At 45.0% G+C, this 16,928-nt stretch overlaps 2 protein-coding genes across 4 annotated transcripts; both read left to right on the top strand.

The window, feature by feature from the left end:
• Window positions 1–2,198: 2,198 nt before the first annotated feature.
• LOC118216768 (neuronal pentraxin-2-like) lies at window positions 2,199–8,649 on the top strand. Of its 2 annotated transcripts, XR_004763066.1 has the most exons (6): window positions 2,199–3,901; window positions 4,853–5,084; window positions 5,773–6,014; window positions 6,262–6,441; window positions 6,822–7,166; window positions 7,821–8,649. XR_004763066.1 is itself a non-coding variant. In XM_035398232.1 (5 exons), the coding sequence occupies exons 1-5, from the start codon at window positions 3,224–3,226 to the stop codon at window positions 7,050–7,052; spliced, it is 1,563 nt and encodes a 520-aa protein (XP_035254123.1). In that variant the 5' UTR covers window positions 2,199–3,223; the 3' UTR covers window positions 7,053–8,649. The 2 variants fall into 2 exon arrangements, 1 of the variants encoding a protein (XP_035254123.1); XM_035398232.1 differs by having other exon boundaries at window positions 6,822–8,649.
• Window positions 8,650–10,672: 2,023 nt separating this feature from the next.
• LOC118217338 (dynein light chain 4, axonemal-like) lies at window positions 10,673–15,466 on the top strand. Of its 2 annotated transcripts, XM_035399253.1 has the most exons (5): window positions 10,673–10,806; window positions 11,874–11,957; window positions 12,492–12,575; window positions 13,018–13,116; window positions 14,703–15,466. In XM_035399253.1, the coding sequence occupies exons 2-5, from the start codon at window positions 11,886–11,888 to the stop codon at window positions 14,922–14,924; spliced, it is 477 nt and encodes a 158-aa protein (XP_035255144.1). In that variant the 5' UTR covers window positions 10,673–10,806; window positions 11,874–11,885; the 3' UTR covers window positions 14,925–15,466. The 2 variants fall into 2 exon arrangements, with proteins under 2 accessions (XP_035255144.1, XP_035255145.1); XM_035399254.1 differs by having other exon boundaries at window positions 13,018–15,466.
• The last annotated feature ends 1,462 nt before the right edge of the window (window positions 15,467–16,928 follow it).

The raw sequence follows: 16,928 nt of genomic DNA, 5'->3' as shown, positions 1-16,928 counted from the left end.
GTCCTTCCATGCTTTTCATTTATAGTGTTTTTCTAATCATATCGCTGGACCTTGACAGGTTTAAAGCAGGGGTGTTTTATAGGGTTGTGTGAAGCGGACTCAGATTTGTGTTTGTCCATAACGGTCTCGAGTCGACATCCTTCGGAAAGGTTATTTCAGCACATGACGTGCTGTAAGGCAGACCTCCGACTGTTAAAGCAATCTCAGGCCCCGGCTCGGTCTCTACAGCCATAGTTCATGAGCCTGACAAGTGAGGCTCGACTTACAGGCACTACAGTGGTTGTAGTTTTCGGTCTGTACACCAGGTGGCACTCAAACCACTTCAGAGATTTCTTATGCGGCTGGCTTGGGGTGGTAATGTCATTAATGGATCCGAGTGCAGCAATCTGCAGTGTAATTGGTTTCCTTCAGAAAAAATTTGAGGAGAACCTAATTGCCTTTTCTGCCCCCAATATCATCGGCTGCCCCATTGCCCAAGGGGTCTCTTGCTTTGGGCTGCCCTACCCTGTAAATGGGGTGCCCCATATGTAGGTTGTTATAGCCCCAGATACAATCTACGAATGACACGCCTCTTAATTCAGAATTTAAAATCTAAGTACATTTTCTATTGTGCACCTAAGTTCATCCTCCTAATATACTGAATGAGTCATCAGGGAAACCCTATCTGAGGTATTCTGGAAATCATATCATGTTTACTCATTTCTAAGACGCATGCATTCATTTTCCTATCAAATGTCGCATTACAATATTACAAAGCAAATTAGTGCAAATAAAATTTCAGCAACTACAGTAAAATTCAGGGAATAACTCCAATAACTCCAAGACTATTACTGTAACACACCAGATCACTCCTAGAGTAAGAGTACTACTGTAGCACAGCAGTTGAAATCCACATAATCCTGGTCATCTTAACATGTGTGTTGTTTCTCAGGACTGCTGCACTAAAAACCACAGCACAGCTAGTGGGCCATGTGTGGAATGCCATTTTTAATTAAACATTGCATAGGCAAAGACCAAGCAAAGTTTCTGGTGCTGGTTTTCAGTTCCAGCCATTTGGAGTCCATAAGTACCTCTAATTCCTCTTTCTGGACCAAGTTTTATACATCCTTGCACCAAGAGCAGTATCCAACTGAGCACAAAAAAGTGATGCTGGATAACTGTTGATAGACCAGCAGAGAAGTAGCATATATAAAAGGCACTATTTTTTCTCATGTGTACAGAAGATCCAGCTAGCATGTATTTTATAATGTTTTTCTTCCCATTTTTATTTTATTTTACTGGAGGCTGTTTGGTGGGGGGGGGGGGGGGGGGGGGGGTGCACGATCAGATGTAACAGTTGCTGCCAGTATGTACTAGCTGTGGGATGTGTTAAATAACTTCTTAGAATCTTGAACTGTCTACTGTGAGTCTGCACTCTGAAACCAGCAAAAGCCTCGATAAAGGGTTGTGTGCTTGGACCTGTTCCCACTTCCCACTGGAAGCGGGTTGTTATTTGATCTTTTCGTTTATAACCTTCCCCCTAAGCTGTTTCCGTCCGCAGTACCCTGCTCCTTTGACCTACGTTTGAAAAACTACTCTCAAAACCTTTGTGAAAATATGGAGGCATCTTGAATGTATATTAAAAAAGATTTATGTTCCCTGCTCAGCCTGCTAACCACGTAGTGGATAGATTACACAATCCACACCCCTTGCTTCACATGCAGCTGACGAAACAGACCCTGTGTCAGCTGCCACGCACCTACCGCACTGCCCTGCCAACACCTCTAGCACTGCTGACACGGGTACTTTTCAACTGGCTAAAAGATCTGCGCGCCATAGCGACCGCTCATTTGCATTCGCCTTTGTTTCTCTATGGGACATGGGCACATCACAATTTATTAGACGTGTCATGGAGATTTAATTACACTGAATTGGTAATAGCGGCCATTTCTGAACCCTCTGTGTTTGATGACTCGTTGCTTTGATTCTATGCGTTAAACTATGTTATTGATTCTATTTTACCACATAATTGATAGCGGTGGTCGGTTTAAGGTATGCGTTATCAACACTTGCGTTGCCAGTCGCCAATTTCCATTCTGACCAAAGCCCTGCTTTAACCCTAATGCTTTCCAGAATGGTATTTCGCTGTCGTACACGTACGCACGTACGTCGTGTTGAGCACATACACAGTACTGCTCGCGCTTCAGTCTGCCTCCTTGGCGGCTGTGAGGCTAGGCTATTTGGCCGTGGCTTATGCGCTCAACGCTACTAACTGTCCCAGAAGCACCTGATGATCAGTTCCTGGTCAACCGGGCATTTCATCGCCTCTTCGCAATTTATCACATTGCTCGTGCAACGAATAAGTCCCGCTCGTGGCAACTTTCTCCCTCTCCCCAGGAAGTCTAACGCTATGCACAGACGGTGTGTCATTGAGTCATTCACACTTTGTTTACGTGTGTTGGCAATATATATCATTGCATCCCTGTTAGTTTTGTTACCGCTTGTTTGACAGAAATGCGTTCGAGCATCAGTGTGTAGCCTATACGTGAAACGTTAGGGAGCAATACCTTATACTGAGTGGGTAGGTCCACCTCACAGATTACTCAACAACAGCAGGAGGTTAAACAAAGAAATGACCATCTTATCGTAATGCGCCAACCTTGAGGTACATTGTCCTTTTTTAAGGGGGTGCATATAGATAGGATGGTTTCAATCGGTGCAGCATACAAGGTTCTCCTATAGACTATAGCCTACATTAATTTGGCCGACGTCTCTCTCTCTCTCTCTCTCTCTCTCTCTCTCTCGGTATTGGTCTGTGTGTTGATGTGAATTGCTTCCACCTCTCCTGTGTACCACCCCTCGTGTTCAGCGACAGAAGCTTAGCAACGTACAAAGAAGGTTTTCGACAAGATAGCAAAGGAGGACTACCAAGGCACGTGCCATATGTCAGAAATACAATAGAAAATACATATATATGCGAGTTGACTTTTATCAAGGCTACTTTGACTCTTTTATTCACATTTATTAGAATTGTAAAGGGAGAAGGGCTTACGCTCAACGTCCACGTTCTCTAATTATTGGGAACGGGTGACAGATTTACGATGGGTTCGGTGAGGTCTAACGGTATTTAATTTAAAAAATATATTATTCGTTAAAGCTTTATCTAAATTGAAGATCATTTTCTCCGATATTGTTCTACCACACCGCAACCCTGAAGTTCCTTGTTGTTGTCTTGGCCGCCGGGATGCTGGCCTTTCTCGGCGCGGTCATCTGCATCATCGCCGCGGTCCATCCCGGATCCACTGCTGCTGCACCCCAGCCACTATCTGGAAACATGTCTCTGTCAGCGGACTCTGTTTTGCAACCCCTATCGCCGGGTTCAATGGCTCAAGCCGGTCCTCTGAGCGCTCTCCACGGTGCTGAATCGACCGGAGGCGGAGTAAATGGTCTCGGGGCTTCGACATTTAACGGTATAAGCAGCTCGGCAGCAGTGGGAGTTGGAAGCGGACAACAGTTTAGTTTTAACCGACTCATTTGCACCCCTATTCCTGCCGGGGAGTGCAAACCGAAGCACAATCAGCAACAGGCCGACGATCCGTCAGCGTTTGCCGGAGAGGACTGGGGTTACCTCCGCACCATGGCTGAGGAGCTCAGACAAACCGTCGTGCAGCAGAAAGACCAGATCCTGGGCGATCAGCGAACCATCCAAGAGCTCACGGGCAAGTTGTCAGAGTGTGAGAGCGGTCTGGAAGACCGAGGCATGTCAGAGAGAAGTGCAGGACTTTGGGATGGTGGCAAGGGACACCTTATGGTCAGGGACGACACCCCGAATCCCGCCGCGATGCAGCCGCACACCGCTCGCGCCCTAGAGGAGCTGGAGCGTGCCATCATTCAGCTGAAAGACCGTATCGAGAAACTGGAGGTGAGAGAAACAAGCGCCGATCTGAATGACCAGCTATTTATATGCACGGACTTTAGGTTAGGTATGCATGTGCTTAAGTATTTTCATTTTCGTGTTAGACAACCGAAGGAACATAATGCGCATTGGAAAGAGAGCGCGAGAAAAAAAAAATTATTTACCTGTTGAACCCTGGTTTATTGCTGGAATTAGCATTTGTTTTAGCTTCACATAAAGTCTTGCACAGACGATATTTAAAATATATTTAATGAAAATAGATTTGTAGATGCTATGAATACTTTCAGAGCATCGTCAGTGTTGACCTAAAATTGTGTTGCCTTCCATCAATTTTCATTGTGCGGCTTAATCTCAAAGGCAGTAAACGAACTAAGCACTGTCAGTAATTAGTTATTTTAAGACACTCAAGAAAACCCAGTTTAATTTCAACGGTGTCCTGAATATCGCGGGGGTTTTTTGTCAGTCACAAAGGGGAAATGTTAAACCCTGGTCACGTTTGTTTAGCAAGGCTAGAAATAAAAAATCATTACGGAGAAATAATGTATGGTGTTTATTGATTGGTCCACAGGCCAATACCAAACCACTACCCCCCAAACTTCTCTTAGCGCGCTGCCACACGCACACCGGGGGGAAATATGACCCAGCTTCAAAGCGATCTCTCGACACACACGGCTGTCACTAACGGGGGAGCGGAATTAATAAGTAATGAGAGCTACACAGAGAATAACTGAGGATATTGGTTTGATTTTTTTTTCTCCAAACATAATAAGTGGGTTGAAGGGAACTGTTTTTAGAATTATTCAAGCTTCAGTGTCATTTTATTCCCATGCCCTCAATGCAGCCCCCCCCCCCCCCCCCCCCCCCCCCCCCCCCCCCCCCCCCCCCCCCCCCTTCTCCCTAATAAGAACTTATTCATCTACATAAGACCTGTGTTGTGTTTGTTTTCTGTGCTGGCAGTCAGACATAGGCCCCTCCATGGCTAACCGCACTGGGGCGGGTCAGAAGGGCCCGGGGGCGCTGGGCGAGGCGGTGCGGTGGCGGGTGGAGGACCTGGAGACGGAGCTGGAGCAGAAGATGAAGCTGCTGGAGAGGCAGAGGGCTGCGCTGCACAAGGAGACGCACAACCACCGGGAGGAGATGGACCAGGGGCTGGACTCCCTGCACCACCGCATCCTCAGCCTGGAGCAGGGTGGGGCGTGGGAGACACGGGCCGGGGGGCGGGGAGCAAAGGGACATGGGCTGGGGGCGAGGGAGACACGGGCCAGGGGGCGGGGAGCAAAGGGACATGGGCTGGGGGCGAGGGAGACACGGGCCAGGGGGCGGGGAGCAAAGGGACATGGGCTGGGGGTGGGGGAGACGTGGGCCAGGGCTGGGGGGCTGGGGGGCAGCGAAGGGGGGTAGGGGGGCTGGTGGGAGATGAGGAGATGGCAACAGAAGAGGAAAATTCTGAAAAACTGGAAAAGAAAATAGTTTTGTATTCAGTTACTAAGGGCTGTTTTCATAACATACTTTACTAGATTACTTGACAGTTTCACATTTGGGGCTGGTTTCCCAGACATGGATAAGGCCTAGTCCTAGACTAAAAAAATTTTTCAGTGTAGGTCTTCACTGAATTTTACTTTCAGTCTAAGACCAGGCTCAATCTATGTCTGGGATACTAGCCCTTGAAGTTTAAAATTTTATTTAAGTTTTAGAAAAATGTTGTATGTATTTGAATAATGGCACTATAAAAAAAGGTCATGAGCACCCACAACTGGCTATATCCAAACCAACACTTCCTGGGTTCTGTGCCCTAACAGAACTACTTGAGATGAACATAATTGTCTGTTTATTAGTCTGAACCTTAAACGTCCTCCTCTCTCCCTCTTTCTCTCCAGGTCTGTCACAGCATCACTACCCTGAAGGATACAAGCTGTCCTTCCCTTTGAGGACCAACTACATGTATGGGCTGGTTCGACACCCCATTCCTGAAATGCACGCCCTGACGGCCTGCTTGTGGCTACGGGCCAAGGAGGGGGGCATTGGTACGCCCTTCTCCTACTCCGTCCCGGGACAGCCTAACGAACTTGTGTTTCTGCAGGGCGCACGTAAACCAGTGGAGCTGCTCATTAACGACAAGGTACAGCTGCATTTATTACCAGAATCACTTCCGTTCATTTCCTGTGTAAATAATCTAAACATGAGTTTGTGGAGAACACTGGTCACAAGCGCAGAGTGTGAATGTGGGTGACAAGTGATGACCCGTGAGCTTAGTCCATTCTCCAGCTTAAAAAATGGGATGGAAAGAATGGAAAGTGTGTGGGTGTGTAGGGGGGGGGGTGTTGTGCACGCTGATGTGATGGGCTTGTTCCCTCCTCCGCCTGCAGGTGGCGCAGCTGCCCCTGTCCCTGCCGCTGGGCAGTTGGCAGCATGTGTGCGTGAGCTGGACCCTGCGGGACGGGGTGTGGCAGGCCTACCAGGGGGGCAAGCTGAAGGGCGAGGGAGAGGGCCTGGCTGCCTGGCACCCCATCCGGCCAGGAGGCGTGCTCGTCCTGGGACAGGAGCAGGTAAGGAGCGCCCGGGGTCCAGAACTGATGGTCCTCACTGAAACCTCCTTATTGCCCCACTTCCTTTCCTGTTTGACTGCTGACATGTCCTGTCTCACACTCTCCTTCCTCTCTCCCCCCTTCTTATTCCTCTCTTCTCCCCTTTTACTCCATCTCTCCTCCCCTGTCCTCTGCTTTTCCTCCTTCCCTTCCCTCTCTTCTCCCCTTTTCCTCCTTCTCGCTTCCCCTTCTCCTCCCTTTCTCTTTTCTCTCCAAACCACCCCGCCTGCTTTTGCACTTCTGCTGCCCACCCCCCATCTCTCTTGACTCCCATTCCCTCATTCCAAACCCCCCCCCCCCCCCCCCCCGACTATCTTTTCCTCCTCCACTGGCTGAAAAAGGATGCGGTGGGGGGGCGTTTTGATGCCTCCCAGGCGCTGGTGGGGGAGCTGTCCCAGTTTAACCTGTGGGACCGGGTGCTGACGCCCAGCGAGATCTCGAGCCTGGCGGACTGCAGCCAGGTTTCCGTGGGCAACGTGGTGCCCTGGACGGACGAGGACATCGACGTGTTCGGGGGGGCCACCAAAGAGCCGCTGGAGCCGTGCCCCCTGCGCGTGGGCACCCAGCAGTGAGGGGGCGGGGAGGGGGCTGCCGGAGGCGGACAATGTGATGGAGCGTGTTTTTAAAGTGAGGGACATCTGTCAGCAAAGGGGCGACAGATTGGCTATGTTATTGTGTTAAAACAGTGCTTTTGATTTTTATTATTCATTTTTTTTCCAAGAGTATCTTTTTGGGCAGTTCTACTGGACAGCAGACGGCCCTTGTCCCTGGGCTGGGCTGGGCTGTTTGTGGGCGCGTGGAGATTGTGGCTCTCTGTTCCCCCACAACGTGTGGCAGAGCTTGGTGTTGTACATCCCACAATTTGTGTCCTGTTCTAAGAGGTGATTTTCTTGTTGGGATTTGTGATATTTCAGCAACATGAGGAACACAATTCTGTGAAGTGTTTTTATTTACATAATTTTTGCATAAAGTATTTATTTTTTGCACTCACACGCATACACTCCGTATTCATTATAAATGGTGAACATTTTCACATTTTACATGGACATTAAACCACAAGCTGAACTTCACACTGTAAATTCCCTTTCAGTGCACTTACAGGCAGCCTCCGAATTTTCCTCACTTGCAGTCGTTCAAAAATTATGAAAATAACATAAATATATAACATCCCTGTGGGCTAGCCGAGTCTTTTTGCCCTCAAAGCATTACTCTGATGCCCTGGAAACCCTGCAACCTGAATCTGACTCTCATCCTCTACTACCAAGGCAAGCCGGAAAAAATTCAGGAACAACATTCCAGCAACATTGTTAGAACATTACTATATTTGTGGCCTGGGCCTCTGCTCTCTCGCGGTCAGTCTCCCCCTCTCTCACGGTCAGTCTCCTCCTCTCTTGTGGTCAGTCTCCCCCTCTCTCACGGTCAGTCTCCTCTTTTCTTGCGGTCAGTCACCTATAATCGGTCAGTCACCTATAATCTCACAGCAGGGCAGAAAGAGCAGTGCTGTCTGGAGACTGGGGCCACAGTCAGTATCCAGTCCTGCTGCAGTTAAAGCCAATAACTAGAGCTGACAATAGCCAGTCCTTTTCTGAAGCCATGGGCACCTCCGCTGCCACCTACGCATTGTACAACTAACCCATGTTTGTGTATGGAGGGGGGGCAGGTGGGTGTGGGAATATTTCACAAGTGTACCCTTTTTTCTGGGTTTTCCTGCTTCTTGCCCTGTTGACAGCCAGCTTATAGTGGTAAGTGCCTGATTGGGTAGCGTACCCAATAAGTGAACATTTTTCTCTTTCTTATTGGTTAACGTGCTGATCAATGGTGATGTCCGTGTTGCTGTGCCCGTCCTTGGTCTGTGATATTGTGAGATAAATCTTTGAAACATTACTTTCATAGCAAAGTAAGTGGCTGTTGAAGGCGATATCTGAAAAATAAAAAGATTTGTTTTAAAAGTGTGAAAAAGTATTTTTCCATCTCTTTCTTTTCCTCTCTCTGTCTCTTCTCCTTTCTGTATTTATTTATTGTTTAAGTCTTTTGTAATCTTGCCAGTGTTCTCCCTCCGGAGTCTGTAGCTTGTGTGTTTGTCCTTCTGTCTGTTTCTCTTGTGCTATGAGAGTCCACTGCACATTGTACAAATGTGAGATGGCAGAATAAAATACGTTTCACACTTAAGCACTGAGCCAGCTTCTTCATTTAGCCACAGTGCACTGTCCCCTGGCTGACGTTGTGTTTGTTTACCACCCCTGTGGAGGTAGTGCTGTAACGAGCTGTTGGGGGGGGGGGGGTGAAGGGCAGGCCTCATGCTGTGTGTGGAGGAACGAATGCTCAAACAGCAATCTAGGTAATGAGCAGAGATGAGTAAATATCAGGCTTTATTACCCATTGAAAATGATAAAAAGTGGAAGAAGTCCAGTTTAATTTCAAACGTTTGATGCACACATTCACTAGCACGCACACAATGCGCACACACACGCAAACATATACTTGCAGACACATACACACACACAGACACACACACACACACACATGGTGAAATACATAATCTCATCAATCATTAATTCTCATCCAAATATGGGGTATTATCATAAAATCACCAGTTGAGATCAGCATCATTACTGTTAATTAGAACATTAACTGATTTAAATGGGTCCTCACTGAGTTATACAGTTAACGCGAATATGTTTGACCCCCTGTAATTGCATGTCAGATAACTGCATGTTCTGTATTACACAGTATTGAGTCAGTTGGATATGCTGTACATGCAAGATACAGTCAGCTACTGACAGTTGCACACAGAGTACACTTCCTACTCTGCCTCTTTACTCTTTCTTTCCACACTATCTCTGTATTCCCTCTTTTCATCTTTCCCTCAGTCTTTCTTTCTCTCCAGTTCCCCCATAATTCTTTCAAACTCACTTGTAGGATGGCAATGTAACAACATTTAGGGAACTGGGCTTGGTTTGAGTATCATTCCCAGGTGGGGCACTGCTGTTTTATTCCTGAACAAGCTACATAATCAGAATATTTTAAGTAAATTACCCAGCCATGTAAATCGATTAAATGTAAAAGAATGTGAGCTGTGCAAGTTACTTTGTGTAAGACCATCTGTCAAATGGTAAAATGCAAATAGTTCAAGACTGCCTTCACATCAGTTACTTTGCTAAAACGTGACAAATACATGTCGGTGCTTGTATTTAACAATGTAGGTAGTCATTGCCTTGAGCATGCAGTGTCCGTGCCACGCTTGTGTTTCTGTATATCTTCATTTTTGAATAAGGCTGTCTGAGTCATCTCTCTTTTCTCTCTGCATACGATTCACACCTCCCTTCCTCCCTTTGTCATACCACCTCCCAGCCGACACCTCTCCCAGCATCCTTTTCTCTTCCTCTCCCTTTAACACTAAGCTATCGGTTAAACTTGCTGTCAGTGCAGTGAAACGTACATAGGATGAAGTAACTGGAGACAGAACAGTTGGTGAAAGGAGAGGGGATTAAACTGATTTTAGAGATTAATCTTGAAGTGTGTAATCTTCAATCAGTCTTAAAGTTGCATCTTGGAATCTCTCTAAATCTTCCTGGATACGCACCCCCAAAAAATAAAAAATGAAATAAAAAATATAATAAAATAAAAGAGTTAACCAATAGATAAATAAATCATTACATTCACCAGGTGCTTGTTGGTTCAATGGTTCAAATTAATGTGTAATGCCTCATTGATGTCATTGTTTTTTAGGAAGACAAATACAAAATTAGGCTATATTTCAGGTCTGAGTTAATAGTGGCAATTCCACACACTAGGTTTTTTTTTTTTTTACATCAAGATCTCTGTGAAATAAAAGAACAACAGCAACAACAACAGATTCAGGTTAATAAAGTGAAATTAAAACTCTCCTTTTTATCTCTGAGGAGATAAATAAGGATTAACCCTAACACTGAAAGAAATAAGGCAATCGTTTTCAGTCACAATCGTATGTGTTGCAAAAACGTCGTCAAAAGTAAAATAACGAAGTAGAAAAAAACAGACTTTGTCACAATTTCCATACATTTAAAAATTAAAATTGTATGCTCAGGGGAGAAAGTTATAATTTAGACGAAATTTTTCACAGGTGCGTTAACTACAGGTTATTCCTCAGGTATAAATCGCGTCACTGATCAACTCGGATTGACGGGTCTTATTTCCAATGGGATTTCTTGTTTGAAAGTGGGGGCGTTACCGGAAGACAGTCGCTGAAGTCGCGCACAGATAACTGTCCTGTCGTGGTTGCTATGGCCGAAGCATCTCCATGTCAACAATAGAGAGGACAAACTTCTGTTGCCACACTGTAAAAGGGTATGTTTCAAAATTAATTAAGGCCAAATACCCATATGTTGTTTCCGGATCACGTTAATTGGCTGGTCCACTTACTAAATATCATGAGGAATGTATTTTAAATAACTTCGTTTATTAGCTGAAGGGGAATCGCCATTATAGCTATCTTAGCTAACGTTCGCCTCATTAACATTGCCTTGAGTACTATAACTAGTCAGTATTATAGCCAGATGGCTAGCTAGCTACTAAAGGTATCGTTTGTGTTTGGTAAACTTTGGTTTGATCTATCTAGCGATTTTTACATTTTGCTAACATGTTTGTTAGCAAGCTAGCTAACAATTTTCTCTTGATGCTGCGGTATATTTTGCCTATCGATAGCTGTCTATCTCGGCAGCTAATTGGCTAACATTATGCTACCCAGCCGTCTGCAGCGTGACATTACTTAACGTTAGCTAGTTTAGCTATATCACGTAGTGATGTTTGAGCTGCATGTTTTGCAACTCTTCAATTGAAATTGAACCAAAGATAGTCACTGAACCAGACAGCTAAGTTAACTAGCAGTGGCTTTTATTAGACTTCTGTCACAGAAACGACTTCTTAACATGCCCTTTGTTAACTGAAGACTGGCGCTAATTGTGGCGTGTTAGCGAGAACGATAAGTTTTCCATACATAGCTTAAAAGCTAGATGACTAGCTGCCCGTATGTCAGGTCACGAGTTGGCTGACGCTGAATCCGGCGAAGCGGCGAATGACGTAATGCAATCAAGTAAATGTAGGTTCACGGTGACTAATTTTTAATGTTTAAAACATCCTACATCGCGGGTATTGATTTTCAGTAAAATGTGGGCACTTGTACTTTACTAGCCATGATAGCTATGATATCCCAGGCGTTTTATAATTTCTATACTAGGTGACCTAATTTCACTCCTGATTTCTTCCTTTCTTTTTAACCCAGATAAACAGTAATAGATGGCTAACCACTGTAGGCACTGTCCTGCTCTATAACATCTGGATACATGTCATGCTCTCTGTTATGTGCTGATTTTTATCTAGTTTGCATTGTAATTATTGTCTTTCTCTCTGTATAGCATGAAAAGGTGATGGCTGAAACTGTTGACAGCAAGAAAGATGAGCCAGACTATAAAAGACTTCACAGTTTCCCACTGATTCGGGTGAGAGACATTTTGGCCTCAAGGAAACCAAGGAGGGGTAGCAGTGTAGTTTAATGGTTAAGGAACTGGGCTTGTGATTCAAAGGTTCTGAGTTTTATGCCTGTGTGATGCTACTGTATTGCCCTTGAGCAAGGTTCTTAACCTGAGTTGCTTCAGTAAAACATCCAGATGTGTAGATGGAATAATGTAAGGTGAGAATTTTTTTCATAAATATCTGATTATTTGCTCGTGTTCAGTCATGAATCGCAGTGAGAATTCCCATGCTATTTTTGGTGTAGCATGAGTGGTTTCACTGTGGGTGCTGTGGTGTCCTGAGTCAGTTGAGTCGTGTGGCTCTGTGGGTGCTGAGTGGGTTGAATCGTGTGGCTCTGTGGGTGCTGAATGGGTTGAGTCGTGAGCTCTGTGGGTTCTGAGTGGGTTGAGTCGTGAGCTCTGTGGGTGCTGAGTGGGTTGAGTTGTGAGCTCTGTGGGTGCTGAGTGGTTTGAGTCGTGTGGCTCTGTGGGTTAAGTGCTTCTCTGTGTGTGTTCCTGTAGCACACAGACATGCCGGAGGAGATGAGAGTGGAGGCGATGGAGCTGTGTGTCACAGCCTGCGAAAAGTTCACCACCAACAATGAGGTCAGTGCTGTGTGTGTCTGTGTGTGTGTGTGTGCGTGCGTGCGTGCGTGCGTGCGTACACCCTTACTAAACCCCTCTGTCAGTCACAGTGCCTTACTAAACCTCTCTATCTGTCAGTCACAGTGCTCTTACTGAACTCCTCTAGCTGTCAGTCACAGTGCTCTTACTGAACTCCTCTATCTGTCAGTCACAGTGCTCTTACTGAACCCCTCTATCTGTCAGTCACAGTGCTCTTACTGAACCCCTCTATCTGTCAGTCACAGTGCTCTTACTGAACCCCTCTATCTGTCAGTCACAGTGCTCTTACTGAACCCCTCTATCTGTCAGTCACAGTGCTCTTACTGAACCCCTCTATCTGTCAGTCACAGTGCTCTTACTGAACTCCTCTATCTGTCAGTCACAGTGCTCTTACTAAACCTCCCTGTCTCTGTCTCTCTCTCAGAGTGCTGCGAAGATGATAAAAGAGTCCATGGATAAGAAGTTTGGCAGCTCGTGGCACGTGGTGATCGGAGAGGGCTTTGGCTTTGAGATCACACACGAGGTGAAGAACTTGCTGTACATGTTCTTCGGCGGCAGTCTGGCGGTCTGCGTATGGAAGTGCTCTTAACACATGGTGTCTCCTGCTCGTGACTCACCCTGTTTCTCTACCATCACTATCATGCCTCTCTCTGTCTCTCACTCATTCAAATGCAATTCTTCTTCATCTGTGTGTATTTGTGCATGTGGTTTGTGTGTTTGTTTGTGTGTGTGTGTGTGTGTGTGTGCGTGTGCGCGCAGACGTGTGAGTGTGTGTGTGCGCATTTGGCAGGACCTGTTTGTCTCTGTGGGCATCTTGGCCATCTGTTACAGAATGTTCCGCTCTCACTCAGTTTTTTTTAATTTTTATAAATTGCTCCAATATTCATCTGCTGATCTCATCCTTGAGACGTGCATCCTGTCCTCACAGTCTGTCCTGTCTGGTGCTTTACCTTTCCTGTGAGATTGAGAAAAAAAGGACTTTTAACTATTACTGTTGTAAATATTTTAATGCAGTTTTTGGGAATAACACTGACTTTTTAAAAACCAATTGTGTACAAAAGTATTATTATTATTATTCATCCTATATCATATACATCCTAAAAGGGCTTAATCATTGATAACTTTAAAGAAATGTTAATATTGTAAAGCCTGCACACACCACTACCGGAACTGTCCTGGTCAATTCGCCTGGCCTGGCCAATTAGGCCTGCTGGGTTACGGTAACTATGGTATGACATCACTAACATAGCGGGACTCTGAATGTAATGCTGCTTTCAAGTGGTACCGGGTTATGGTCTACATGAGTTTCCCAACAGGAATGTACACATGAATACCTTATTGTGTCGGATGATCAAGTCTGGGAAATCGGGATTCTGGATTCAACACGAATTGGCCCAGTTGTGACATAATCGCTCTGGCTAACGTGATCAAAAAAACACAGAGTCCTGCGTGGACAGTAAGACATTTCATACAACAAAGCCATAAGGGAACCACAGATACAAAATTAAAACACACAGAATTATTTAATAACTATATTACTGCAGCATTAAATTCCCTGTGGTATTTGCATTCTTAACCCCCTGAAATAGCCAAAGATTGCTCACTATGACTAGCGAGTCGATTGCTAGCCTAGAAGGTAAACAGTCTTACAGGAATTGATGTGCAACCACACATAATCAATCACCCCCTCCTTTCGTTCAACTGTCTGACCATAAAGCATGTGAATACGAATGAGTCGGTTAGCCGAGTCCTTGCGTATTCCTGACTCAGAGAAAACTACAACCCGACATCACTTGAAAGCTGGGTAATTGGTGCAAAAAGTCCACATGACCGTGGAAAATTCCTGAAACTTTAATCTGAGACCTCAGGTTCATAGAGAGTAAACAGATTAATTTTGCTTTTCGGCACTGCTGATGATACTTCAGTTTGGTTCCATCTGAATTGGGATATAGAATGTCTCAATGATTTGCAGAAAAAGTGCAATGTTCGGCCTCTTAGATGTTCTCTGTAAATGATCCACCTTTCGAATCAACTGTTGGCACAAGTGAGTAGCTGCCCTTAGGGTTTGTTGTGTATGAATCCTTGTGACACGGTGTTTAGCTACAGCAGGGCAGCATTTCTGTGGTTGTAAATGTAGCTGTCGTCATCCATGCCTGTGTCCATCACTCCCCTACATTGCAGAAGCGGAGAACTCGTACACAATGTCATGGAAACGTGCACGATTTGCCCAAGCAGTCTTTCAGTAGCCTGATTGGTAGTATGATGTCACCACTTTGCACAATATCAATCTGGAAGGTTTGTCATTTATGTATTTATTTTGGAAATCTTTAGCTCTGACTGACACAGTTCCCTAATCCCTTACCCTGGCTGGCGATAGGTAGGTTAGGAGGCCATGGTGTTATGACTGGGTATTTCCTGACAGAGCTTCACTCAGGACAGCAAGCCTGGTCCCAGCACTGAATGGGGATGAAGGGGAGATCACTGGGGAAGTGGCGTGTCTCGTGATGTAGCGGCCATTTTGTTCTCATTCACTGAAGGCGTGACGTAGTTATTAATAATACAGGGTTCTCTCTCTACATCACCACCAGTTTAAAAGCTATCTTTGCCACCTTTTGTCCTCTATGAACACACGTTCCACCAGTAAACCACTTCAGTTGTTAACATTCCAGTATTATGACAGTGCCATTATTATGGCTAATGGGGAAGATTGCCCTTGGTTTCTTGTTGGTGTCGTAATAAGGATAGTCTGTTATTGTGTTACTTTAATTTTGTTATTATGTTGACATTGTCATTTTCAGTTGTGTAGTCATGAATGATCTCTGTAATACTGTTCGAATTGAATTGTTGTATAATAAAACCTGAATTTGATTACAGTGCGGATCTCAAGTGATTTTTTATTGATTTGCTGTGGATTGTATGCGTTTGTGACCGAATTAGTTTAGGTTTAATTTCCCCCACCCTTGTGAATGTACCTTGAGCATCGATTTCCTTTGTGTGTTTCACAGCCTGTACTCCGATAGTCAAGACCTCAGAGCTATCATACTAAAGTAGAGATTGGTGGGGAAGGTCATCTCTAGGTAGTTACCTTACCAACTGGCAGGGCTGTCGCTAGTGGGGTGAAATGTGGTGACGATTCTAGGGGCCCACAGTTTGGGAGGGCCTTCATATTAAAAATCTTTGTTTTTTCAAAAACGAGGGGTCCAGGGCAGTATTCTTTCAGGGGGTCCAGAATTCCTAATTACACCCTTGACAGCTTGCTACGCCAAGCTTAACTGGTTATATTGACCTGTTTTTTTTGTGTGTGTAGTTTTCTGGTTTGCAATATCTCAAGACCACCAAATAGACAGTCTCGTAATTTCAGGAAAGTTGAGTTGTGCTACACTGGCAGCCTCCTGAGGTTTCAGGAATAGAGAATGGCAGTTGGTGGACTTCTTTTGAACTCATTGTTTTTATCCAAGTAAAGCCCTGCGTTTTCATTGCAGGACGTAAGCACAGCATGTGCAGTTAGCTTTTAAAGGTCAGAGTGTGCTGCAGCAGTTGTTTGCTCAGTTGATAAACCAGAGATTGCTGCATTCTGTAGATGACGCTCCTCTCCCGATACAATACACAGCATCTCTGATCTTAAGAGACTAGATTTTCTCTTTATAACACTTTGACAAAAAAGAATTTCATATTTTTGAAAATCCCAAAATGTAAATCTATGTATTTTTGACTGTATAGTGGAGAGTTCAAAGGACTTTAGTCTGACTAATTGTGCTTGAAATGCAGAGTACAAAAATAACAGCATTTATGAAGGAACTGTTCACCGGACAGCCACTTTCATGTAGTTACATCTCAACAACTGTCTTGCAAGCAAATACTTAAAATTTTCTCTGGTTACCTAAATAAAAATGTATATTGCAAATGTCAGAAATTTGAGTGGGTCTTGGCAAAACTGGCCTAATTTCATATACCGCAGCTAATTGGATGCCATAGGCTCCACCTCCTGTTGCATCATGGTCTTAAATCACTTTAGAGAAATTTCTTTGCCTTTATTTATCCTGGGTCTTGCCAGGAACGGGTGATGAAACACACATTCAGCATGCAGCACATGAGCTTCAGAGTTATTTTTGTGAAGCTGGGGTAAGAAGACAATTAATACCCTCAGCTTCCACCAGTGTCCCGAGCTGATGCAATTTTAATTGTTGCCGGGGGAGTTGGGGGGGGGTAGAAAAGGAACCGCAGACAGAGGAACTTGACGGCGAATGCTATTTCTGCAATTTATGGCTTTTAATCCCTGCGCAGGACCTTAGCCATGCTGATGTCTGTCTCTCACACCGTACATATTGAGCCTGT

Source organism: Anguilla anguilla, chromosome 17, assembly GCF_013347855.1.
Source record: "Anguilla anguilla isolate fAngAng1 chromosome 17, fAngAng1.pri, whole genome shotgun sequence".
NCBI lineage: Eukaryota > Metazoa > Chordata > Actinopteri > Anguilliformes > Anguillidae > Anguilla > Anguilla anguilla.
Note: the sequence above shows the minus strand (reverse complement) of the source record. Positions and strands in the feature narration are given on the sequence as shown.

Bases quoted from the DNA above. Each gene is read 5' to 3' on its own strand.
- LOC118217338 (XM_035399253.1), top strand. From the start codon at position 11,886: ATGGCTGAAACTGTTGACAGCAAGAAAGATGAGCCAGACTATAAAAGA. The intron at 12,576-13,017 runs GTCAGTGCTGTG...TCTCTCTCTCAG, and splicing joins AGTTCACCACCAACAATGAG to AGTGCTGCGAAGATGATAAA. The intron at 13,117-14,702 runs GTGAAGAACTTG...TAGCTACAGCAG, and splicing joins GCTTTGAGATCACACACGAG to GGCAGCATTTCTGTGGTTGT.
- LOC118216768 (XM_035398232.1), top strand. From the start codon at position 3,224: ATGCTGGCCTTTCTCGGCGCGGTCATCTGCATCATCGCCGCGGTCCAT. The intron at 3,902-4,852 runs GTGAGAGAAACA...CTGTGCTGGCAG, and splicing joins ACCGTATCGAGAAACTGGAG to TCAGACATAGGCCCCTCCAT. The intron at 6,442-6,821 runs GTAAGGAGCGCC...TGGCTGAAAAAG, and splicing joins TCGTCCTGGGACAGGAGCAG to GATGCGGTGGGGGGGCGTTT.